Raw genomic sequence first — 20,989 nt, 5'->3', positions numbered from 1 at the left:
AGAAAAAGGGATTCCAGACACAGAGAGATGCAGGGAAGGTACATACCCACTCAGAAACAGACATGCAGATGCAAGGCATACAGCTCTGCGGAAGTAGACACCAACAGTCCTGAAAACTCATGTCCACATGGACCCATGCTGTGTCAATTTCACAAATATTATTAGCTGTACACATCTCCCTGCCATAATTTCATCCTTCATAATCAAAGCCTTCTCTGATGGCCCATTTCCCCTGTGTCCCCATAGTATGTGGCTCTCTATTAGCATTTGTGTTTGGGATTATAAGTATTCATTGGCCAGTTTGTCTCTGAAGATTACTTAAGGGAAGGGATCTTGTCTCACGCAAGTGTGTATCTCCAACATCTAACATGCAACCGGTATTTAGTTAGTAGGTGAGGTGTTTACTAAATAATTGTGAGCCAATGAGCAAAAGAATAAATGAATTTGGAGAATGGACACTCATTCCTCCAGAAGCCCCCAGAGGATAACCAGCAGATGGGATCCATGCCTCTGGCCCTGCCTTCCTGTCTCCAGGTGCCTGACCTCACTGTTTCTCAGCTTTTCCAAAGGTCCTCTTTCCCCACTTCTTCCCTCAGTGTGAAATTATGAATCTATGAATCGGAGTCCCACCTGAGGGCTGGTAGGCAAGGTAAGGGTTAATAACACCTCATTAGTGTTTAATTGGAGGAAGGAAGCTGCTCTGGCACCAGACAGGTGGGCAGGCCTGCCCCTTGCTGGAACCAGGCATCCCTGGCTTCAGCACCCCACCAGGCCTGTTGGTGATTTGGCCCTGGAGACCCTCAGCCCAGCTGGGGCACCTCCCCCCACCACTTGCTTTGCCAATTTCCTCTCCAGGCAGTACAGACCAACACTCCCCATCTGTCACCAAACATCCAGAGCGGGAGGCAGGCTCCTTATCCCTTCTCCTTTAGCTAGGCTAGGCTTTGCCCCCTCCCACCTCTAGGAGACATTGGAGAGTGGGAGGAGGGGTGGGGCATGGCGTGAGACAACTGAGGAATAGATTAGAGAGCTACCGAGGGATAGATTCCAGGAAGAGACAAGCGACAGGGCTGGGGATGTGGAGATGTCTGCCCAATTTGACCTTAAATGAAGAGAATGCAAATGAGATGCAGACGATATGCAGACGAACACAAGGATTTCGGAATTGACATTCCTGGTGGCAGCGGTGGTGGCAGCGGCTCTGCACCCAGGACCCCAACGCCGCCGCCAGTAACCCTCTCCTAACCTTTCTGGGTTAAGTGGCGCTGACCATTACTTCTAAAAAAAGGGTCTCTAAAGATAAGTGCTTGGTTGAGCTGGGCTGCTGGGCCTGGGAAGCTGCGCTCCACCCCAGCTTCCTGGCCCCAACCCAACCACCCACCTAAGCTGAGGAAGCAGCTGGGGCAACCACCACTCCCCAGGTTCTGCGCTCGGACGCACCGTCGGTTGCTATGGGGACCCCCTCTTCGCTTCTAGGCCTGAACCAATGGGCACTACGGCTGGTGACCTCATGCCCCAGGCCCCGGGATTCTATTGGCTATTTGGAATATCAAGCGTACCCTTTGCCACTGCGTCACAGCTGGGGATCCCCCGACGACCCCAGCTAGCCAGGCTGGCTGAAAGAAGGGCGGGCCACGAACTTACAATGTGCTGAGTTCACTAATGAGCAAAGACGGAAATAAAATAGGAGGGGTTACAGAAGAAGGAGAGGGCTGCTCTTGAGAGGGAAGGGGCGATTTGTGACCCCGGAAAGTGTGGCGCAGGATCCAGGTCGCAGCGACCCGAGCTCGCAGGCCTCAGGCCAGGGAGACAGGGCGAGGTGAGGCTGAGTGGAGTCTTTGAGTCTTGTTCCGAGAGACTCGGGCAGGCCCAGCAATTTGAAGGCCCCACCCTCAGCTGTCTAACGCCGTTGAGTTTAGGGGAGATCGGTGACGCCCCAAAACTTGCAGGCCTGCCTAGACTCCTGGAACCGCGCCCTGGAACACGCCTCGAGGATTTCTGGTGGGTAGGGCGCGGTGCCCAGCGCCTTCAGCCAGTCTCGGCCCCATGAGCCATGAGAGCCATGAGCCCCAGGAGCGAGGGCGCCGGCCCGAGACAGCCGTCCACGCAGGGTCGGGACTCTGAGGAGAGCGAACGGAAGGAGGCCGGCGTGGCCCGAGCGCCCGCGGCAGGAGGGCAGGGTTTGAGAGCCCCCAGCCCGGCTCCTGCGGTCGCCCAGGACCCGCCCTCGCACCTGCAGAGAGCGGGCGGCCGGCGAGGGCGTGTGCCTGTGTCAAGTGTGCGCGTCCGACTGACGGAGGGCGTGTGTCTGGGTGCAGGCGAAGGCGACTGGGCCCCGAGTCTTTCGCACATGCGTTCTTATCAGTGGCGGATCCGCGCGCCAGCCGGACTCGGGAGCGCGCGCGCCTCCATCCGCCAAGACGGGGTGTCTGGGGCCGCAGGGAGCGAGCCGAGACCCCCGCCGTCTTGAGCCAGGGTGTGCGCTGCGGCCCGGTCCTCCCTGGCCTGCACGGGCTGGTTTCTCTGGTGAGGGGCGGGGGGGGGGTGGTCAGTATAGTCGGTTTCCATGGCAACATACTGACACCTTCGCGGATGACGGTAGAGAGGAACTCGAACCCAGAACCAGAAGCTCCGGCCATAGCTCCTTCAACTCAGCTGCATCCTCTCCTCTGCGCCTCAGCCCCCGCTAGGGACCAAGGTTTGGGGTGAGGGCCATAACAGAACCACGAAGGGACACGCACCTACGGACGCAGCATTTTCTGAAAGTGGCCTCGAAGGCGGGGAGGGGTTGACTGAGTCGCCTACGTCGGCGGTGCTGCCCCCCACCCCGGCCTGAGCCAGAGCCCTGGAATGAACGTGACGGGGACTGGCAAAGTCGGGCTCTAGGCGGTGGGGAGAGGGCCCTGCCCCTTTGGAGAGGGGGGACCGAGGTTTGACCCAGGTGCGCTAGAGGGCGGGGGAGAGGTGGGCGATCTCAGCATCTCGGCCTCCGGACCCGGCGCCCTCCCGCTCCCTCCTCCCCGTGTTCACACGCCGCCTCTCGCTGCCGCAGCCCGGCCGAGCTAATCAGCACAACATCCACCTATCGATCGCGGGCAGAGTGCCAGGCGGCCGGCACCTCGCCAGAGGAGGCTGCGGGGCACTGGGCGGGTACGGCACAGCTGCAGGGGAAAGGCACCCCTTCCCCTGTCTCCACCCGGGGCACCGTTCAGAGAGAGGGGCCCGGCTGGGCTCCGGGGTTCGCAGCCTCGCCCGCCAGAGGTGGGAAGAGACCGCGTTGGCTGAGAGCAAAGGGGGCCCTCCCTCCTCAGCCCCACCCCCTCCTCCTTATAAAAGCCAAGAACAAAGAGGCCGCCGGGGAAGGAGGCTTTGATCTGACCCCACCTTCCAGTTCTAGGCCAGGCACCGCCCAGAGTGCCCTTGGGGAGGGGGAGGGACGCCCAGCTCACAGGGACCCAGGCCTCCTGAAACCCAGGGGCTGTCTTTTCACTGCCCCTTGTTTTTGCCCCAGCACCCTGTTAGGTGCTGCCAGTGCTTGGGTAGTGCCCCAAGGCGGTGGGCTTTCAGAAGCACTGCCCCCTCAGTCCAGGGAGCAGCTAGGGAGGTAGAAGAAGGTGCCAAGCTCCACAGCTGCTGTTGGCACCCACCCACACTGCCCAGAGGGGTGCCCACTGAGGCCTGGCATAGATGGCCTGGGCACAGCTGGCATGGAGGTCAGGCCCAGCCAAGCTGAGAGTACCTGCTGCAGGGAGTCTTGGGGTCAGGGAAGGAGCCAGAGGGCAGCAGGTTAGGGAGGGCAATAGAAAGATGGGTGCTTTATTGAAGGCTTGGTCCAGACACTTTATAAAAATACAAACTGGCATGAAATTCAACCTCATGACAAGTCCGTCTTCACGGAAGACAAGTGAGTGACCCCCTGGGGACGCCAAGGTGCTGCCCCAGGGAAGAAGCCCAAAGGGCACAGAGAGCAGGGCTCTTCCTTTGCCCTGGGCCGGCAGTCCGCCTGTCCCCAGGTCTTCTGCCTTGGCCCTGGTGGCTCAAGGGTTCCATCCCACTAAACCCCAATCTTCTGGTGGAGGGAGAGAATCATCAAGGCAGCTGATGAGGCCTGTTTGCACCTGGCTCTCCTCTGGGGTGCCCAGGGCTGTCTGCAGCTCCTTCGCAGCTCTTCTCCAGCTGTGACGAGTGGGCAAACTCAGGTGGCAGCCCCACCCATGCCACAGGGGTCACCTCAGACCCTCTGACTTTCTCCATCAATGCTCCATTGTGTCTGTCTGGCTTGGCATCCCCAGTGCAGGTGGCAGGGACCCGCCCCCAGGGGGCCTTGGGAGGGCTCTGGCTCCACGGGGCTCACAGAACTCGAAGGAGACGGAGGATGGGGAGCAGCAACAGCAGCAAGAGACACAGGGGGCTGGGAGCATGTCCCCCTCGCCACCCTGATGTGCCACTCTCTCCAGGGCTCCCAACCGGATGGGCTGGCTCCGACTCTGTAAGGAGGAGGGTGGCAGTGATGGGTCGGCCCACTTGTTCAGCAGCCTCTCTTCTGACCTTCCCATTACCTGTTCACTGGAGTCTTCCAAACCAGTCGCTGCACCCCAATGAGCCACTCACCACCTCATCCTTCCTAATCCCAACATCCAAGTGTCCCCCAAATAAGACAACCAGTAGTCTCTCCACCTTCCAAGTCTCCTCCACTAAAGACAACGGGTCCAGCTACGGCCTTGCCCAGGAGACCCCATTCCCGCAGCCCAGCTTAAAGAGGGATACAGCAGGGCTGGGCTGTGGCTCAGTGGTAGAGCACTTGTCCCACATGCATGAGGCCCTTGGTCCTCAGCACCACATAAATAAATAAAATAAAGGTATTGTGCCCATCTACGACTTAAAAAAAAGGGGTGCAGCAGAAGCTCCCACAGGGCTAAACATGGGAGAAAAGTCTCAACTTGAAGCTGGACCTGGATCCCTGAGAGCCTGATGCTCCTAGATTCTCCCCCCGCCTTCCCTCCTCGCCCAAAGGTTGCTCCCCACCCCTGCGCCCACTTACTGCCCTCCTTGCAGCACACAGACACTTGGAGCCTCAAGCACTGGCCAGGACTCTCGGGAGTTGGCACGGCTGGGGGGAAATTGGAGGAAAGGAGTTAGCACGGGAATCGCCCTTCCCATGCCCTAGGCTGCTGTCGACCCTCCAGCCTCCCTCTCTCCTGTCCCAGGAAACCTTTCACTTACTTTGGTGCCAAACTCAGGTGGCAGCCCCACCCAGGCCATTTTGCGTTTCCCTAGCACCCCCTTCTTTCCTGGCTCCTCTAAATCTCTCCTCTTTGCTATAGACGCACTCTATCCCCCTACTCAGTCCTGGGCAGCAGCAAAGGCAGGGAGCCCAGGCCTCTCCCCAGCTTTCCCAATGGGTGCGCCGTGCCCCTGGTCACTCACAGATGTAGTAGTAAGTCTCTCCAGGCAGGAACTCGAAGCCCAAGGAGAAGGGTGTGAAGCGCTGAATCTTCTCTGAGAACCGAACAGGGCCAAAGGGAGCAAAGGGCAGTGAGCACTTCCAGCGCTGGAAGGCGTTCGCCCCCTCTGCGCGGCAGGCCTTATAGCCAGGCCAGTCCACCATGTACAAAGCAAAGGTCTCGGGGCCCTCCGGGGGCCCTGGGCTTTCATAGTGTGGGCAGAAGATGTCTAGGTAATCGTTGAGACCCAGCTCCACCACAGCGTCTCCTCGAAGCAGCCTGTGGGCACAGGGTGGCATGGGCTGAGGGGTGACGGCACAGCACAACTTGGGGTGTGAAGGTCAGGGTGTACTTCTCAAAGGTCCCTTCCAGCCTCTCTCCCACCCACTGGAGATGGAGGAGCATGGGGAGGCCTGAGTGCCCCAGAGTGATAAATCTTGCCAAAGAGAGCAAGGGACAGCTGGGGTCATCCATCCACAGTTCAGAGAGGTTAAGAGATCTCGGCGCCCACAGCACATGGCTTCTTTATGTGGGGGGAGCCAGCCACTAGCCCTACCTTTCAGGGTGGAGCTGCCACCCCCCCCCCAGCCCTGATGCCCTTCCTGCAGCCTGGCACCATGTCTTGCTTGGTAAGTGTTAGGTGGACAGAGTCTATGAAGATGCTGAGGTGGGGGTGGGTTGCTGGGGCAGCAGGGACGGGCACACAGCCCAGGTACAGGCAGGGCTGAAGGCGGGCAACATGAGGACCCTTAGTCCCTTTAGACCCCAGCCCAATGGTAAAAGGAATGTCGTGATAAGAAGAGTGAGGGAGAAGGTATTAGGTGCCTCAATTTTCTTTTTTTTTTGACCAGGACATGGAAGTGCCAGGCATGTAGAGAAGCCCCCTCCACAAACTACCCCATTTTTAGCCTTCTCCAGACCCCCTTCCTCACCTCTTAGGAGCTGCCTGAGGGAGCTAATAGAGTGGGAAGGCTGGACAGGCCACCCTCCAACAGAACCAAATACTGAATGAACCACGGCCCTGACCCCTACACACACAGTGAAACTTGATTTATGAAAGGCCTCCAAGAGTCGCTCAATGGGTGGTCCAAAGACCACCTGCATTAAGAGGTCTAATTAGAAAGGAAGATTCCTGCCAGGAGCAGTGACCCAGGCTTGTAATCCCATTGACTCAGGAGGCTGAGGCAGGAGGATCACAAGTGGGGCCAACTTAGCAAGACCCGGTCTCAAAATAGAAATTTACAAAAGGGCTGGGAGTGTGACTCGGTGGTAGAGTACCCCTGGATCCACTCTCCAGTACAGGGATAGGGGACATTCCTGAGCTCAACCTACTAGAACGTAAGTTGAGCAAGGACAAGGTCTTTGCATGCTTTGTTCTGTCCCATCCCCAGTGCCTGGCAAAGTGCCTTGCACAAGGACGGCTCAGTGAATATTTGAGGATTGCACAAATGAGCCCTGAAAGCTCAGGGGTGGGGGCTAGAACATAAAATTTTAACAGGTCCTCAAGTGGTTCCAGGTACTGTTCTGGAACAGAGATAGAGGAATTCATTCTGAGGACAATAGCCTTTATCACTTGTTACTGGTATTGTAGTGACTTTAACCCTGCCCTCTCCTGGACCTGAGCACTTCCAGAGCACAGGGTCTTCGTTTTTTTTCATTGAGCTAATCCCCAGCAACCTAGCACAGGTCCAGGCACACAGTATGTGCTTATTAAATGTTAGTGAATAAATAAACAGTCACAGATTGTCTGAAGTAGAAAATCAGAAAGGAAGACAGATGGGGAAGGCAGAGAGGCAGGGAGAATTGGGGAGGATGGAAACAGCAAAAAATACCAAGGTTCAAAGAAAGACAGCTCAGGAGAGAGAAAGAAATAATCGTTTGTATCTGTACAGCTTGCACCATTTTTCACATGCATGACCTCAGTTAGCCGGCCTGACTTCCCAGGGTACTAGGTATTATTAGCCCATTTTGCAGGTGACATAACCGAGGTTAGGGAGGTCAAACAACCTGCCCAAAGGTGATTAAGCTAGTAGGACAGGGTCGAGACAGGACAGAAACAGGACAGATAAATGATCCAGATGGAAGGAGAGATACTGAATGAAATCAGGAGCCAAAGAAAGCCAGAGGGGAGGCCCAGAGAGCCTGAGAGTAACCCATGCTCTTGCGTAAGAGTAAAGCCCCCCTCCCTCATTCTCGGTCCACCGCAGCTCAGGCAGGCCAGAGGCTGGGGATCACGAGAGAAGCGAGGGGGGCGGGGCCCGGAATACAGGCCGAGGACCCCCAGCTCCACGCTCTCAGGCTCCACTGACCTCGGCCAGGGTTGGGGTCCTGCGCCCGCCCCCCAACACGTGCGGGAGGGGGGAGACCCAGGGCGCGCCTTGCCCCTCCCCCACCCCTCCCCCGCCGGCTCAAACAAAGGAGCCCCGGCGCGCCGCCGGGCTTAGGCGGCGCCGCGCAAAGAGCGAGTGGCGGGCGCGCGCATGGCCCGGGAGCGCGCGGGCCCGACTCGGCTTTCGTCTGGTTCGGCCCGGCTACCTGGGGTTACTGGAGTTCCAGTAGATGGGGTGGCGGAGGCTGGAGGCCCCCCGCAGAGGGGAGCCGAGGAGCGCGGCCCAGAGGACAGTCCGCAGCAGGGGCAGCAGCCGCATCGCCCCCAGGGTCCGGTCTGGTCGGGTCCGGCGGGTCCCGGCCCGCTTCGCAGTCTGAGCGAGAAAGGTACAAAGTGGAGAGGGGGGGGTTGTGGAAAGGGGGGGTGGTGCGGAGACTCCCGGGCCACGCCCCCGTGTAACTTTCCACCAATGAAAACCTGTCTCCGCCTCTGTGCTCGGAGCCAACTTTGGTTAACCCTTTGCGCACCGTGTCGCGCGCCAGGTTAGCCAAAGGTTCTACTGAGGCCGCGCCGCACTGCCACCGGGCGAGAAGGAGGTGGCACTTAAAAACTCCACTAAGGAAGTTTAAGGGGAAGTCTTGTCTTTCTTGTCTCGTTAGTATGAGGTAGAAAGCCTTATCAGAAACTTGGGAGACTGGGCGCGGTGGCCGGCACCTGTAGTCCTAGCTCCTGCAGAGGAGGCTCGCTGGAGCCCTGGGATTTGAGGCAGCCTGGGCAGTTTAGCAAGACCCGGTCTAAAGAGAGAAGGAAGGAAGGAAGGAAGTTTGGGAGATTTTAAACGAGCGAGCATACACCCTTCACCCAGATGGGGAAAGTGAGGCACGAGCAGGGATCCACCAAGTCTGTCCAGCCACCTTCCTGTGCAGCCACCCCCTCTTCTCAGCACATCTAGGGCCATTGAGACGAGAAGGGACAAAGAGCCTTCTCTGGGACACACCTGTCCCCACAGAACCTTAGGGGGTGTGCTAGATGCCCACTTTGGGGTTGGCGCCTGTCCCTTTCCGTCCCGCACCCTCGTTCTGGGCAGGGGGCCCACGCGGCCCCATCCCGAGGACGAAGTGATGCAGTGGTTGCGGCCTGGACAAAGCACCTTTGTCTCCCGAGCCCTCAGGTGGGGGCGGGGGAGGGGCGGGAGGCAGGTGCGCGGCCTTGGGATCGTGGGAGCCGCCCGCTCCGCCCCGGCTCCGGGCGCTGAGAATACCAGTCAGAGTCACTTTTCCCAGCCACTGGTGGAGGGTGGGGACGTGGTCCCACAGCTTGGCTGGCTTGTCGATCGACGGCCGTCTCCGGGGACCGGGCCGCATTGCATGCGAGGACTGGGAGACTAGGGGTGGCAACGGGGAAACAACTCCCTGCGGTACAGGATCACGCTGAGAGTCACCCCCGACTGGGCAGAAACAAGTCGGGAGCGTCCGCGGGACACAGGCTGGTAGACCAAGCCTGGGACTCCCGCCCGGCCCAGCAAGCCCTGGTCTGAGGAGGCAGCGTCTCCTGGCGGCCAGACCTGGAAACGCAGGAGGGGCGACCCGGCTTCCCAGAAGGAACCCTGAGACACGCGGTCAAGATCTCTCTTTATTGCAGCAGAACAGAGACAGGCTGGGTGCACCTCCCTCAGCCCCATCCAGCCCCAGTCCCCCACTAGCCCCCGGCTGCAGCTATACCGGCGAGTCATCAGGGTGCTGCTTCACAGCGCCTGACGGTCTTGCTTCCCTAAGGCCGGGCATTACAGTGTCCACGCTCCGGCATCTTCAGTCATTGTGGGGGACTCCAACGGGGTTCAGCTTCTTTAAGTCCTAAATCCGAGTTGGAGGCAGCGGGACCTCAGGAGAGGTCAGAGGTAGAGTGAGGATGCTGCTGGAGGCGGCGGTGCTGGCCTGGAATTGGGGAGAAAAAAAGGTCACCCCCTTTCCCAGATCATTCACCTTGTCCACCCATTGTCAGCAGCCCCCTCCTCACCTACCTGGAGGGGACCACTGAAGGCATGATTCCAGCCCCTGGGCCAGGCAAGTCACCCGAAGGGCGCCTGCCCTGGGGGTCAGCAGGCAGTGGCTTCCTTGGGGGTGGGGGCTTGGTAGGCCCCGGAGACTGAGAGAGGGAAGGCATGAGCTGGCTTGGTGTGCGTCGCGGTGCCCACCCCCATCGCACTGGTGCTGGGGAACACCAGCTTGGGGGCAGCACCAGAAATCACCCTTGTCTCCAAACAAACCTGTCACCATTAAAGGAGCCACGGGGACATGTGCCCTCAGGCACAGAGGGGGGCATCTCGCCACGGCCACCACCGCCACGGCAACCAGCACCACAGCCCTAGGTGGGGGAAGAGGCTGTGCCCTTCTCTCCCCCCACTGTTACCTTCGGGCGCCTCACCACCGGGTCAGCGGGCAGAGGGCGGGTGGGGGGATTGGGTCGGTCAGCCAGCTCAGCCTGGACAGAGAGAGGGGCAGTGGCTAAGTACAGCCAGGGGCAGTGGGCATGCACAAGTTCCCCAGAGGAGTTCAGAGAAACATGCAAAGGCAGCCAGCCGGGGGCAGGGGAGAATGGGGCATGCAGAGGGCTTGGGTGCATGCCAGCAGATACATGCTTCAGCCTGAGGAAGGTGTGAGTCAGCCATGGAATCCCTGACTGACTGCAGTCCCGCCACTCACCACCAGATGGTGGTAGAAACCAAGGCAGGAGGCTCACCCTTTGCGGCTTCTGGGGCTCAGCCTTAGAAGGCCGAGTGACACCTTGGTCACCTAATGGAGAGCACCACTGGCAGGGAGCAGGGATGAGCACTGCAGTTGGGCACCAAGCCTCCCACCTGTTCTGGGCCAGGGCAGGGCCTGGCCCAGATTTACCTGGAGTCTCTTGGGCACAGGGTCAGGCGGCAGCGGCCTGGAGGGGGGGGCCGGAAAGCCGAGAGCACTAACCTGCTGAGAGGCCAGAGGAGTGACAGGCACAGAGTGGGGAGGAGGGGCAGAAAGACAGATGAGGGCAGAGAGGGTTAGTGTCCAGGCAGGGGCAGCCAGGGCCCCAGGGGCATGGGAGCTGGCATGCAGTTATTCAGCTGCATGCAGAGGGGTGACGTGGTGAAGTGGGCATGCAGGTCACCTCCACACACATATTCCTGTCGTCAGAGCCAGAGGGCTCAGACCAGAGGCACTCACCAGCCCTTCTACACAGGTGACTGGGGCTTGTCAGCTCCTGGCACACTGAAGGCCCTTCTGGGCACCATCCCCCTTGTGCCCTACACCGGTCACTGTGAGGGGCTTCAACAGATTCACCTTTCAAAGCCATCAGCTTGGCCAGCTGAGAGAGCTCAGCGGAGCCCCTCTAGGTGACAGCGCTCCCCACTCCAGGCTTACGCGGCTCTCGGCTGGCAGCCAGGGTGAGGGCAGACGGGAAGGCCAGCCTGACTCTTGACTCTGGGCAACGCTAGCCTTTCCCTGGGTCTAGACCCTTCGAAGCTCGGTCTCCCGACCATTAGCCACTTTGCCCAAGCTGGACGCCAGGCAAGGCCGGCCCCTCTTCCTGAGGCATCCAGGACTCACCTTAGTGCCTGGCAACACCTGGGCCCTCTGTGGGGGTCCTGGCCGTTCAGGGGGACTGGACTGGGCTGCCCTGAGCATGAGGAAAGGCAGAGGGGAGAGGACCCCGTCTCAGACCCTGTTGGCCACCCATCAGCCACCCCTGGGGAGGTGAACCCTTTGTGGCCCTTTTGGAGAGCAGCTTTGTGTGGGGGAGAAGTTGGTCAGCCCGAGGGAGGGACCCCCGACCCTGCCCTGGAGCCCTGGGAGAAATGGTCCCAGCACCCCAGCTGTCCCACCGGGGGTACACCTGAGAGGTGAAGAGTTTTAGGGGGCTGTAGGGAAGGTGGTGATCAGCAAGTTCAGGGACTGGGGCTCAGAAGCAGTGGCAGGTGCCCAGGTAGGGCAGGCTTCAGAAATCTCCCCAGCTGAAGGACGTGGCTAGCAGGGAAGCGAGGCTTGTACCTGTATTGGCAGCTGGACCCCTTGAGCTGGCAAAGTCGCTGGCGCAGGCGGGCACGGTGCCAGTAACTGGCACCAAGTAGCACTAGGACCAGCAACAGCAGGAGGCTGAGGAGCAGCCCGGTGGTCAGGGAGCTGGTTGCTGTGGGGGGAGGTGAGGTTTAGATGTAGGAGGGCTGAGGGCTCTATCCAGGAGGGAGCAGAGCCAGGGAGTGGAGAGAAGAGGTCAGAGAAGGCAAAGGGGCCAGGCAGAGGGAACTGGAAGGGATGAGCCCCTCTGCCCTCCCACTTGCCCTCTCCCAGGCTACCTCGGAGCTGTGTGGCGCAGTCCGGGGGTGCCCAGCCTTCCTCGCAGTGGCAGTGCCTGTTGCTGTCACAGACCTAGAAGGACAGGGTGAGCAATGACGGGCTCTGCGTTCTGGCACCATTTCCCTCCTTCAGCTTCTCAAGATCTCAGACTTTCCCAACTGGAAGGTGTGCTGGGGATGATGGGAAGAGAGAGCCAGCACCCAGGAGAGGGAATCTTTACCCATGTCAGAGGAAATCGGGTCAAATGAACACTGTGGGGCATGTTCAATGTGCTAGGCACTGTGCTGGAGGCTTTCATACGCATCACGCCGGGTAACAGTGCCCAGGAATTGTGCATGATTACTATGCCTACTTATTTATTTATTTGGTATCGGGGAATGAACTCAGGGGCACTCAACTACTGAGCCACATCCCCAGCCCTTTTTTGTATTTGATTTAGAGACAGGGTCTCACTGAGTTGCTTAGCACCTCGCCGTTGCTGAGGTTGGCTTTGAACTTGCGATCCTCCTGTCTCAGTCTCCCAAGCCTCTGCGATTATAGGCATATGCCACCACACCTGGCTTATTATGCCTATTTGATGAATGGGAAATTGAGTTCAGAGAGGTCAATAACCTGCCCCAGTCACAAAGCTAGGAAGTGGCAGAGCAAAGATTGGAACCCAAGTAAATCACTCCTGTCCCCCGTTTTTTTGAGTGTGTGTGTGTGTGTGTGTGTGTGTATGTGTGTGTGTGTGGGTCCTGGGGATCAAACCCAGGGTTGCTCTACCATTAAGCTACATGCCAGTCCTTTTATTTTTTATTTTAAGACAGGGTTTCACTAAGTTGCTGAGGCTATCCTCAAACTTGAGATTCTCCTGACTCAGCCTCCCAAGTTGCTGGCCACAGCTGTGTGCCACCGTGCCCAGCGTAGAAGTCTGTTTCCAGAGCCCTCATTCTCCCCTTTAGCCAGCTTACCCCATGTCCATGGCATCTGCTTCGACACTCTTGTGCTCCTAGGAGACCCACAGGCTGGCATCGGTGGTCTAGACACACCTGCCCCAGAGGTGGAGAAGAGCAAAGATCACACTCTCACAAAGCTTGACGAGGCCCGGGCCCAGCCAGGCAGAGGCCAACACCTTCTTTTACAAATGGAGAAACTGAGGCTCGGTAGGAAGACAAGACTTGGCTCAACCCACAGTAAGAATGTGATTTCTGGGCAGTCGGTGCCTTTTACTCTGGTGGACAGTGAAGTCCAGACGCTGCTCGTCCCTTCCGACCTGACCTTGCCCACCCAGGCTGCTCACCAGGCCAGGGCCACAGGCTGTGCCCGGCAGAGTCAGGAGGGGTTGGGCCACGTCATTGCCCAGGTCCAGGTGTACCCAGCTGCAGTTCAGTTGTGTCCCGTTGGCCTCCAGCGACTCCCAGCGTAGCTCTTGGGCTAAGCCCAGGAGAGGCTGCGTCCTGCCCCCCTGGCACTGAAGCTGCCCACAAACGGCGTCTCTGAGGGTGGGAGAAAGGCAAGCCGGGTCAGGGAGTGGGGCGAAGGTGCCCACAAACCCAGAGGAGGGACCGGGTTTCCCCACTTACCTAGGGGTGCAGGGTATGTAGCTGCCATTGGCGCTTCGGCCACAGCTCCCATAAACGTTGCCCCGAGTATTGGCTGTTTGGAGGCAGAGTGGCGAGGCGGGCTGGGCCCCAGGTCCCCAGAGTGACTGGCACTGCTGGGCATAGGAGGCACAGCGCCCGTGGACACACACAGCCTCGCCACCAGCACAGGGCTCGCCGTCCCCCAGGCTGATGTCAGGGGGGCACTGAGAGCTGTCTCCTGGGCAGAACTCGGGCAAATCACAGTCTCCTCTGCTAGGACGGCACTGCCAGCTAGCGGGGCGCAGCTGTGGAGGGCGGGTGAGCATCAGTGCAACTGGACCAATCCAGCCAGGCCTGGGGATCAGAAGGACCCTTTTACCTGCCCCCTGCAGGTGAGCTCTGGGTACCCAGTCTACACCTGGCAGTTCTTTTATTTTTTAGTACTGGAGATTTAACCCAGAGGTGCTTTACCACTGAGCCACATCCCCAGCCCTTTTTATGCCTTATTTGGAGACGGGGCCTAAGTTGCAGAGGCTGACTTTGAACTCGTGATCCTCCTGCCTGAGCCTCCCGAGTGGCTGGGATTGTAGGCATGTGCCACTGTGTCCAGCTTACCTGGCAGTTCTGACAACAGAGTCCGTCAGATGCACACTGTGCCCCTGACCTCAGCTGGCAGGTGAAGTAATCACAACAGGGATCTGTGCAGTCCTGGGCGAGGGTACAGAGGCTGAGCCTGAGAGCCTACCCCGACACCTCCCAGACAGCGCACCCAGCAGCCTGCCCAAACCACAAGCAGGAGAGCTACAAGCCCACCACCCATGGCCTGATCCTGCAGACAGGGAAGTCCCTTCAGAACCACAGAGGAACTCAGAAGGCGGGGAGAGGGCTAAGGAGCCAGGGCGAGGGCGCAGAAGTGAGTGGGCAAGGCTTTGGGTGAGGGGCTCACATCCGGGAAGCCGCAGTCACACTGCTCGCCAGGGTCCACAAACATATTTCCGCAGAAGGGGGCCATAGCGGGCAGGCTGGGCAGCCGTTCAAAGAGGCAGCTGCCCACCCCCTCCAGGAGAGCTTTCTCCAGGGCCTGCCGGCTGCAGTTGCTGAAGTTCAGGCCTGGCAGGAAGCTGGGGAGGGCCAAGGAAGGTTGGGGCGGAGGACCCTCCCGGCCTCCCCCTCCCCCTCCCCTCCCCCTCCGCATCCTGTGGCCACTCACTCCGTGGAGGCCTCCATGATGCAGCTCTTTGCTGGGGCTGGACCTGGACAGGGGCAGCTGCTCCCAGGTGAATCGTGGTCCAGGCCCAGGCTGTGGCCCAACTCATGGGCTATTGAGGAGGCGACTCCCAGGATGCTTATGGAGTGGTCCTGCCAGTGGGAAGGGAGCACCCCAGGTCCAGCCCTGGCCTGGCTCCCACACAGTGCCCAGCCCGCCCTGACTGCTCCTGTCCTCGCTGCATGGGCCTCTTGGGCACTCAGTGGGCATGGTCCCCCTCCTTAATTCTTCTGAAGTTCAGGCATGGGGGACCGGAAACGGGTTCCAGCTCTGCCCCCCTGGAGGTCACCTCTGTTCTTTGGGGCTCAGCAATCCCTTGGTCTTCCCCTTAGAAATGGGAAGACCTCATAGGTGTGGGCTGCACCTTGAAGTACTGGCCACAGGTGAGGGGCTGCTTTCCCGACAAGCAGAGGCCACTTCAGGTACCTTCATCCTCCATGACTTTGAGGTTGGCCAACTTTGTAGGGGGGGTCCCAGTGAATAACGGTTCATTATTGTTTCAGTGAAAAATGGTTCCATATTTGGGAAAAACTAAATTGGGAAAGGAGAAGAGACTTGTAAATAACTCACCATGTTCACACCTCCTGAGAAGTCGGGAGAACAGATGGAGTTCTGAATGGCCATGCCCACCATGGGCCCAGAGAAAGAAATATCACTGTGGAACCAAGAGGTCAAGGGTCAGAGGCGATGCCAGGCACGGAGGTGCACGCCTGCAATCCCAACGGCTCAGGAGGCTGAGACAGGAGGGTCGCGAGTTCAAAGCCAGCCTCAGCCACAGCAAGGCATTAAGCAACTCAGTGAGACCCTGTCTCTAAATAAAATACAAAATAGGGCTGGGGGTGTGGCTCCGTGGTCGAGTGCCCCTGAGTTCAATCCCCAGTACCCACCCACCCCCCCAAAAAAACAGGTCAGAGACAGAAACCATGGGGGTCAGAGCTGCAGGACCTGAGGTATCAAGTTGAAAGGGTGTGACTTTGGCCAGGTGCAGACTGAACGTGAGGGCTTACGTCACTAGTTGGGCACTGTCATGGGGCAGTCGAGGCAGCAAGTCTGTCCGGCGCCAGTGGAGGAAGTTTTCCAGAGTGACAGCTGGGTTTGGGCTCATCTCTATCAGGTCGTGCTGGGTCCAGGCCTCCAGGCCCACCAGTGCCACCCGAACGTTCAGGGGCTGGAAGAACTGGAGAAGAACTGAGGCTCACGGGAGGTTTGCCACCGTCGGGGGCTGGGGGCTCCTGGCCAGCCCCGGACTCACCATGTCCAGCAGGAGGGCCACATCCAGTGTGCGGTTCAGCAGGCGCTGGAAGTCGGGATACCTCCTGACCTGTGGCCACGAGAAATTACCGTGAAAGACGGCAGGGTGGCCGCGGGGCAGGGGAGACCGCAGAGGCCAGCAGGCTCACCTCTGAATGGTCGGCCACAATCACCAGCTCGACAATCTTGGTCTCTGTTACCACGTCCCGCTTGTGCTGTGGACAGAAAGGAGGGTGCCTCGGGTCCATCTACCGATAGCTCTAGGGCCAACCAAGCTGTGTCCACTCCCACCCTGTGGTTCCACTGAAGGGGGCAAAGGACCCATTTTACAGATGAACCACGGAGAGCCACAGGGGACAGAGACTTGCCCAAGGTAGACCAAGAAGTAGATTAGGAAGATGGGAGAACAGCCCTGCTTTTGTAGCTCTAAACTCAGTGCTTTTTAAAAAAAAAAAAATTATTAAAAAACAAATAAATATTAGCCAGACGCAGTAGCATATGCCTGTAATCCCAGCTACTCAGGAGGCTGAGGCAGGAGGATTGCAAGTTCAAGGCCAGTCTCAGCAACTTAGCAAGGCCCTAAGCAATTTAGGGAGACCCTGTATCTAAATAAAAGCCAAAAAGGATTGGGGATGTGGCTCAGTGGTAAAGTGTCCCTGGGCTCAATCCCCAGTACCACATAAATACATACATGCTGGCACTATAAATGCTATAAATACTGACTGTGTGGTAATACCATTTGCCAAGCATGGTGCTAAGCTAAACATATATATGGAGATGGATGATAGACAGATTCATTTCGTCTTCACAACAACCCTATAAAGCAAACATGTCAGGACCTGTTTTATGTTTTATTGCTGTCTGGTTGGTAACTGTGTATTTTCTATACCCAAGTGAGAGCTCTCTGTAAATGGAATCGTAAGGCGAGTGGGGAGTTTGAGTTGAACACCTGCTTCTGGATCCTGGTGAGACCATTTCTTAGTGGTCAGGCCTTGGGCAATCACCTAACCCCTCTGAACCAGTTTCCTCCTTTACAGTAGAGCTCTTGCTGCCTCCTCAAGTTGCCTGGCATGTGGAAAGGGCTCCATCAGTAGAGCTGCCTGGGAACAGAACTCTAGGGGCTGGGGTCAGCCCTGAATATACCCGAAGCCCAAGCCCTCTGCCATTCCTCCTTACCCGGCGAATATGGCGTTGTCCCAGGGGGTGCCCTGGTGGAGCCTGAGTGGGCACAGGGGCATTCCGGCTCAAGGCACAGACGTGGCCTGGCAAGCGAAGGTCTTGGATCCGGGAGATAATGGGAGGACCCTGAATGTCCCCAGGCCCCAGCTCCAAGACATAACTTCTCTCTGGGGACAGGACCACCAAGCCCCTAAGAAATGAAACAGAAGTGAGAGAAACTTTCAGCTCCAGGCCTGGTGTCCTCTTTCCCGTCAGGGACTCCAGCCACGGTACCTGAGCCCGGAGCAGGCGCACATGGAGACCCAGGAGCTGGTCTGGCCTTGTACTCTGCCCTGATAGCAGCAGTTCTCCTGCAGCAGAGACACATCAGTGCCACTCTCAGGGAGGACAGCACGGAACACAGAGGTCTCCAGGCTGCCACCCTCCAGGGCTTCTCCCCCTTCCTCATCCAGGCCAGAAACAGGGCACAGGAGGACCTGACTCACCAGAGTATGTCCCTCACTGACTACCCGAGTGCCATCTGGCTGATACCAGGCCAGGGTTGGGCGACCTGGGACTAAATCCCTGTGGAGTGAAGAAAAATGATGGCAGTGTCCAAGGTGACTCACAGGATGGTACAGTGACAAGCGGAGGCCTTAGGGGAGTGGGGACTGGAGGGCCAGGCAGTGTCCCCAACTCCCACCTTCCCTGAGGGAGCAGAGTCTAGGGGTTGGCCCCCTGATTCTGTCAGGGTATCTGGGTTCCACTCTAGTTTGTTTGTTTGTTTGGGTACCAGGGATCAAACCCAGGACACTTAACTCCTGAGCCACATCCCCAGCCCTTTTTTATATTTTTAATTAGAGACAAGGTCTTACTGAGTTGCTTATGGCCTCGATAAGTTGCTGAGGCTGGTTTTGAACTTGCAATCCTCCTGCCACTGCCTCCCGAACTTCTGGGATTATAGGCATGTACCAATGTTGTCAGTCCCAATCTAGTTTTTGACACACACTAGCTGCATGATCTTAGGCAAGTTGTTGTTGTTGTTGTTATTATTATTATTATTATTATTATTATGTACCCGGGATTGAACTCAGGGACACTGAACCACTGAGCCATATCTCCAGCCCTTTTTTATATTTTATTTAGAGATAGGGTTACACTGAGTTGCTTAGCACCTTGCTAAGTTGCTGAGGCTCACTTTGAACTCGTGATCCTCCTGCTTCAGCTTCCTGAGCCGCTGGGATTATAGGCTTGTGCCACCATGCCCGGCTTAGGCAAGTTATTTAACCTCTCTGTGCTTTGACTTCCTCATATGTAAAATGAGGACAATACAAGGTGGTTTTGAGGACCCATGAGTGCAGACACTTAGTGTCTGGCACATGGTAAATGCTGCACAAGTAGTTCCGTGTGATTATTATCATCCTGCCGGTTTACCTGTTCTGCAGCAGCTCCAGGATGTAACTGTCACCGTCCAGCTCCACTTTGATCCTCATGGCCTTAGACAGACTGGTCTGTGGGTACCAGAAAACATGTCATCTTCTTAGCCCTTCCCATGACGCCTACCATCTCTAGCCAGAAAACCTCAAGCCCTCAGGAGAGCACCAATGATTAGGTCACTGGTGGGGGGATCCCAAGGGAGGGACCAGGAAGCCCTGCCTGGCCTGGGGCATTGTTCTGGGGGGTTGTGTGGGGAGGTCAAGGAAGGTATCTAAGCCGCCCCTTCTCGGCTTCCTGCCCAGAGAGGAAGCATCACAGAGGACCCAGCACAGGCCTCAGCCCTTCCTCTGACTCAGCTTTAGAATGGGAGGGGGAGGGGGGGTGAAGCCCTTACCCTTTCCAAATCCCCCCACTGAGAAAACTGACAACATGAGACAAAATAAGCAAGTTTGGCTTCAGAAATTCCCTCAGGAGACCGGTTGCATTGGGTGGAGCTGAGGCAGACAGATGTGCATAGAGGGAAAAAGGAGATAAGTGAAGCCAGGTGTTGGGGTGTGGTGGGGGAGGGAGTGGGACCTGCAATGGACCTGCTACAATGAGGTCACTTACTGGCTCCTCAGCCAAGCTTTGGTCCTGAGACACCTGATGATGCTGGGGTTGGATGGGGTCTATGTTAGAGGATGCTCACCTGAAACACCTCTGTTAGGCCAATAGGGGCCTTGTCCTGAAGGATCTGGGGCTCCGGGGGCCCACTCGGGGCCCTCTCTGGTCTGGCCTGCTGTTCCTCCATGAAACCTGCAGGGTTTCCCAGGAGAGGGCTGAGGGAGTCCTTACCCAGACCCACCAGCTCCCAGCACATCAAGGCCGGCTGCATCCAAAGGGCTCTTGCACTGCACACCAGAACTTAGAGGAAAATAGTGGGGGGGAGGGCACCTCCTCTCCAGATGAGCTCTTGCCACCCACCAACCCATACACCAGTCCCAGAGAAAGAAGTTCAGCCTGTCCAGCCTGTGGCCCCTCCTGGTCCCCCTCTGGCCAATCCCAGGTTCTCCCAGGGACCCTCCCCTGTTCCCACTCCTTCCCCTACCCCCGCCACACACCACCGCCGTCCAGAACGCCCTCTTTGGACTAGGCGAAGCCTTGTGGCAGGATGCCCACTCGCCCTCCCCTTCCTTCACATTGGCAATGTCGGGAACGCCCATTTCTGGGTGAGCAGTGCAAATACCTTCGCCTCCCTGAACACCCCTCATGTCCAGTTTGACACACCCGCTCCCCACAGCCTCCGCTTCCTCCCGCAGCATCCCCCCTCCCAATGGCCCTCTGTCCTCCGGACACTCCACCCCCGCCTGCCCTCTCGGCCCCAGGCCCAAGACAGCAGTGGGAAGTGAAAGTTCCAAGGAGGAGTTGGTGTCCAGCCTCTTTCCTGGTCAGTGCTCCCCTCTCCTGGCTCCTCCCGGCCCCTCCCGCTCAGACAAGCTTCTGGTGGCAACAGCACTAGGGTGACGGGGGCCTGAAGTCCAGGCCTGGGATGAGGGACTGGTAAGGATCCTCTTTACTAAACCCCACGCACCGTGCCCACTCGTCAGCCTGGCACTGGGTGGAACTGTCAGCTAGGCCCCAGAAGAGCGAAGACGTGAGTCCTGGGGAGGAGCGACCCTTTTCCATGATCCCGAGGGGGCACTGGAAGGGCCCCTCGGTGCCTGTATCTGAGTCTGAAAGTGTTCGCCGGGACATCGCCAAGGGCGACCGGGCGGGGGACCCCAGCATCACTCCTCCTCTCTGCCCTCCATCGCCAAGTCACGGGGCCCAAGGCCCGGGACAGCCAACCAGGCAGGCCGCTCTCGGGCTGGTCTCTGCGGCTGACCCTAGCACTCGGAAGCCTCCAGATTTCCCTGAACCTCTTCCCAGTCCGCCCCTCGACCCATTCCTGGTGGAGGACTCACCTATATTTGGGAGCGGCCAGGAAGGCAGAGGGCTGCCTGCGCCCAGGAGCCCCAGGGCCCAGAGCAGCGCCAGCCGCATGGCAGCGGCGCCCCGGGCCCGGCGAGGGCAGCAGGTGCGGGACCGCGCGCGGAGGGACCGCGGCGGCCGGGTCTGCTCGCTGCGCCCACACGAGCCGCACGGCCACCAGGCCCCGCCTCGCCCCCTCCCTCCCGGCCTCGAGCCAGGCTCCGCCCGAGGCCCCGCCCTCCGCGAGGCCACGC

At 58.5% G+C, this 20,989-nt stretch overlaps 2 protein-coding genes across 9 annotated transcripts; both read right to left on the bottom strand.

The window, feature by feature from the left end:
* Positions 1-4,217: 4,217 nt before the first annotated feature.
* Efna4 (ephrin A4) lies at positions 4,218-9,578 on the bottom strand. 2 transcript variants are annotated; one of them, XM_076862127.1, is made up of 5 exons: positions 9,495-9,578; positions 7,980-8,146; positions 5,428-5,723; positions 5,042-5,110; positions 4,218-4,487 (listed from the first exon to the last, which is right to left on the bottom strand). In XM_076862127.1, the coding sequence occupies exons 1-5, from the start codon at positions 9,555-9,557 to the stop codon at positions 4,351-4,353; spliced, it is 732 nt and encodes a 243-aa protein (XP_076718242.1). In that variant the 5' UTR covers positions 9,558-9,578; the 3' UTR covers positions 4,218-4,350. The 2 variants fall into 2 exon arrangements, with proteins under 2 accessions (XP_076718242.1, XP_076718243.1); XM_076862128.1 differs by lacking the exon at positions 9,495-9,578 and adding an exon at positions 8,488-8,567.
* Adam15 (ADAM metallopeptidase domain 15) lies at positions 9,176-20,923 on the bottom strand. 7 transcript variants are annotated; one of them, XM_076862114.1, is made up of 23 exons: positions 20,729-20,923; positions 19,474-19,580; positions 18,783-18,859; positions 17,855-17,933; positions 17,643-17,719; positions 17,367-17,559; positions 16,340-16,405; positions 16,192-16,260; positions 15,947-16,116; positions 15,510-15,594; positions 14,883-15,031; positions 14,619-14,793; positions 14,288-14,380; positions 13,673-13,977; positions 13,390-13,585; positions 13,061-13,138; positions 12,107-12,179; positions 11,802-11,940; positions 11,361-11,430; positions 10,668-10,742; positions 10,183-10,254; positions 9,794-9,918; positions 9,176-9,707 (listed from the first exon to the last, which is right to left on the bottom strand). In XM_076862114.1, exons 1-23 carry the CDS (start codon positions 20,805-20,807, stop codon positions 9,665-9,667), a joined length of 2,595 nt encoding a protein of 864 aa, XP_076718229.1. In that variant the 5' UTR covers positions 20,808-20,923; the 3' UTR covers positions 9,176-9,664. The 7 variants fall into 7 exon arrangements, 6 of the variants coding, with proteins under 6 accessions (XP_076718229.1, XP_076718230.1, XP_076718231.1 ...); XM_076862115.1 differs by having other exon boundaries at positions 10,668-10,739; XM_076862118.1 differs by lacking the exon at positions 9,176-9,707 and adding an exon at positions 10,513-10,565 and having other exon boundaries at positions 9,834-9,918.
* Between the last annotated feature and the right edge of the window lie 66 nt (positions 20,924-20,989).

The sequence above is a fragment of the Callospermophilus lateralis genome, chromosome 7 (genome assembly GCF_048772815.1).
Source record: "Callospermophilus lateralis isolate mCalLat2 chromosome 7, mCalLat2.hap1, whole genome shotgun sequence".
NCBI classification, from domain to species: Eukaryota; Metazoa; Chordata; class Mammalia; order Rodentia; family Sciuridae; genus Callospermophilus; species Callospermophilus lateralis.
Note: the sequence above shows the minus strand (reverse complement) of the source record. Positions and strands in the feature narration are given on the sequence as shown.

Bases quoted from the DNA above. Each gene is read 5' to 3' on its own strand.
- Efna4 (XM_076862127.1), bottom strand. From the start codon at position 9,557: ATGCCCGGCCTTAGGGAAGCAAGACCGTCAGGCGCTGTGAAGCAGCAC. The intron at 8,147-9,494 runs GTATAGCTGCAG...TTTCTCGCTCAG, and splicing joins AGCACCCTGATGACTCGCCG to ACTGCGAAGCGGGCCGGGAC. The intron at 5,724-7,979 runs GTAGCCGGGCCG...CTGTGCCCACAG, and splicing joins TGGAACTCCAGTAACCCCAG to GCTGCTTCGAGGAGACGCTG.
- Adam15 (XM_076862114.1), bottom strand. From the start codon at position 20,807: ATGCGGCTGGCGCTGCTCTGGGCCCTGGGGCTCCTGGGCGCAGGCAGC. The intron at 19,581-20,728 runs GTGAGTCCTCCA...GAAACCCTGCAG, and splicing joins CTGGCCGCTCCCAAATATAG to GTTTCATGGAGGAACAGCAG. The intron at 10,255-10,667 runs GTAAATCTGGGC...CTCTCTGTCCAG, and splicing joins CTGTGCCCAAGAGACTCCAG to GCTGAGCTGGCTGACCGACC.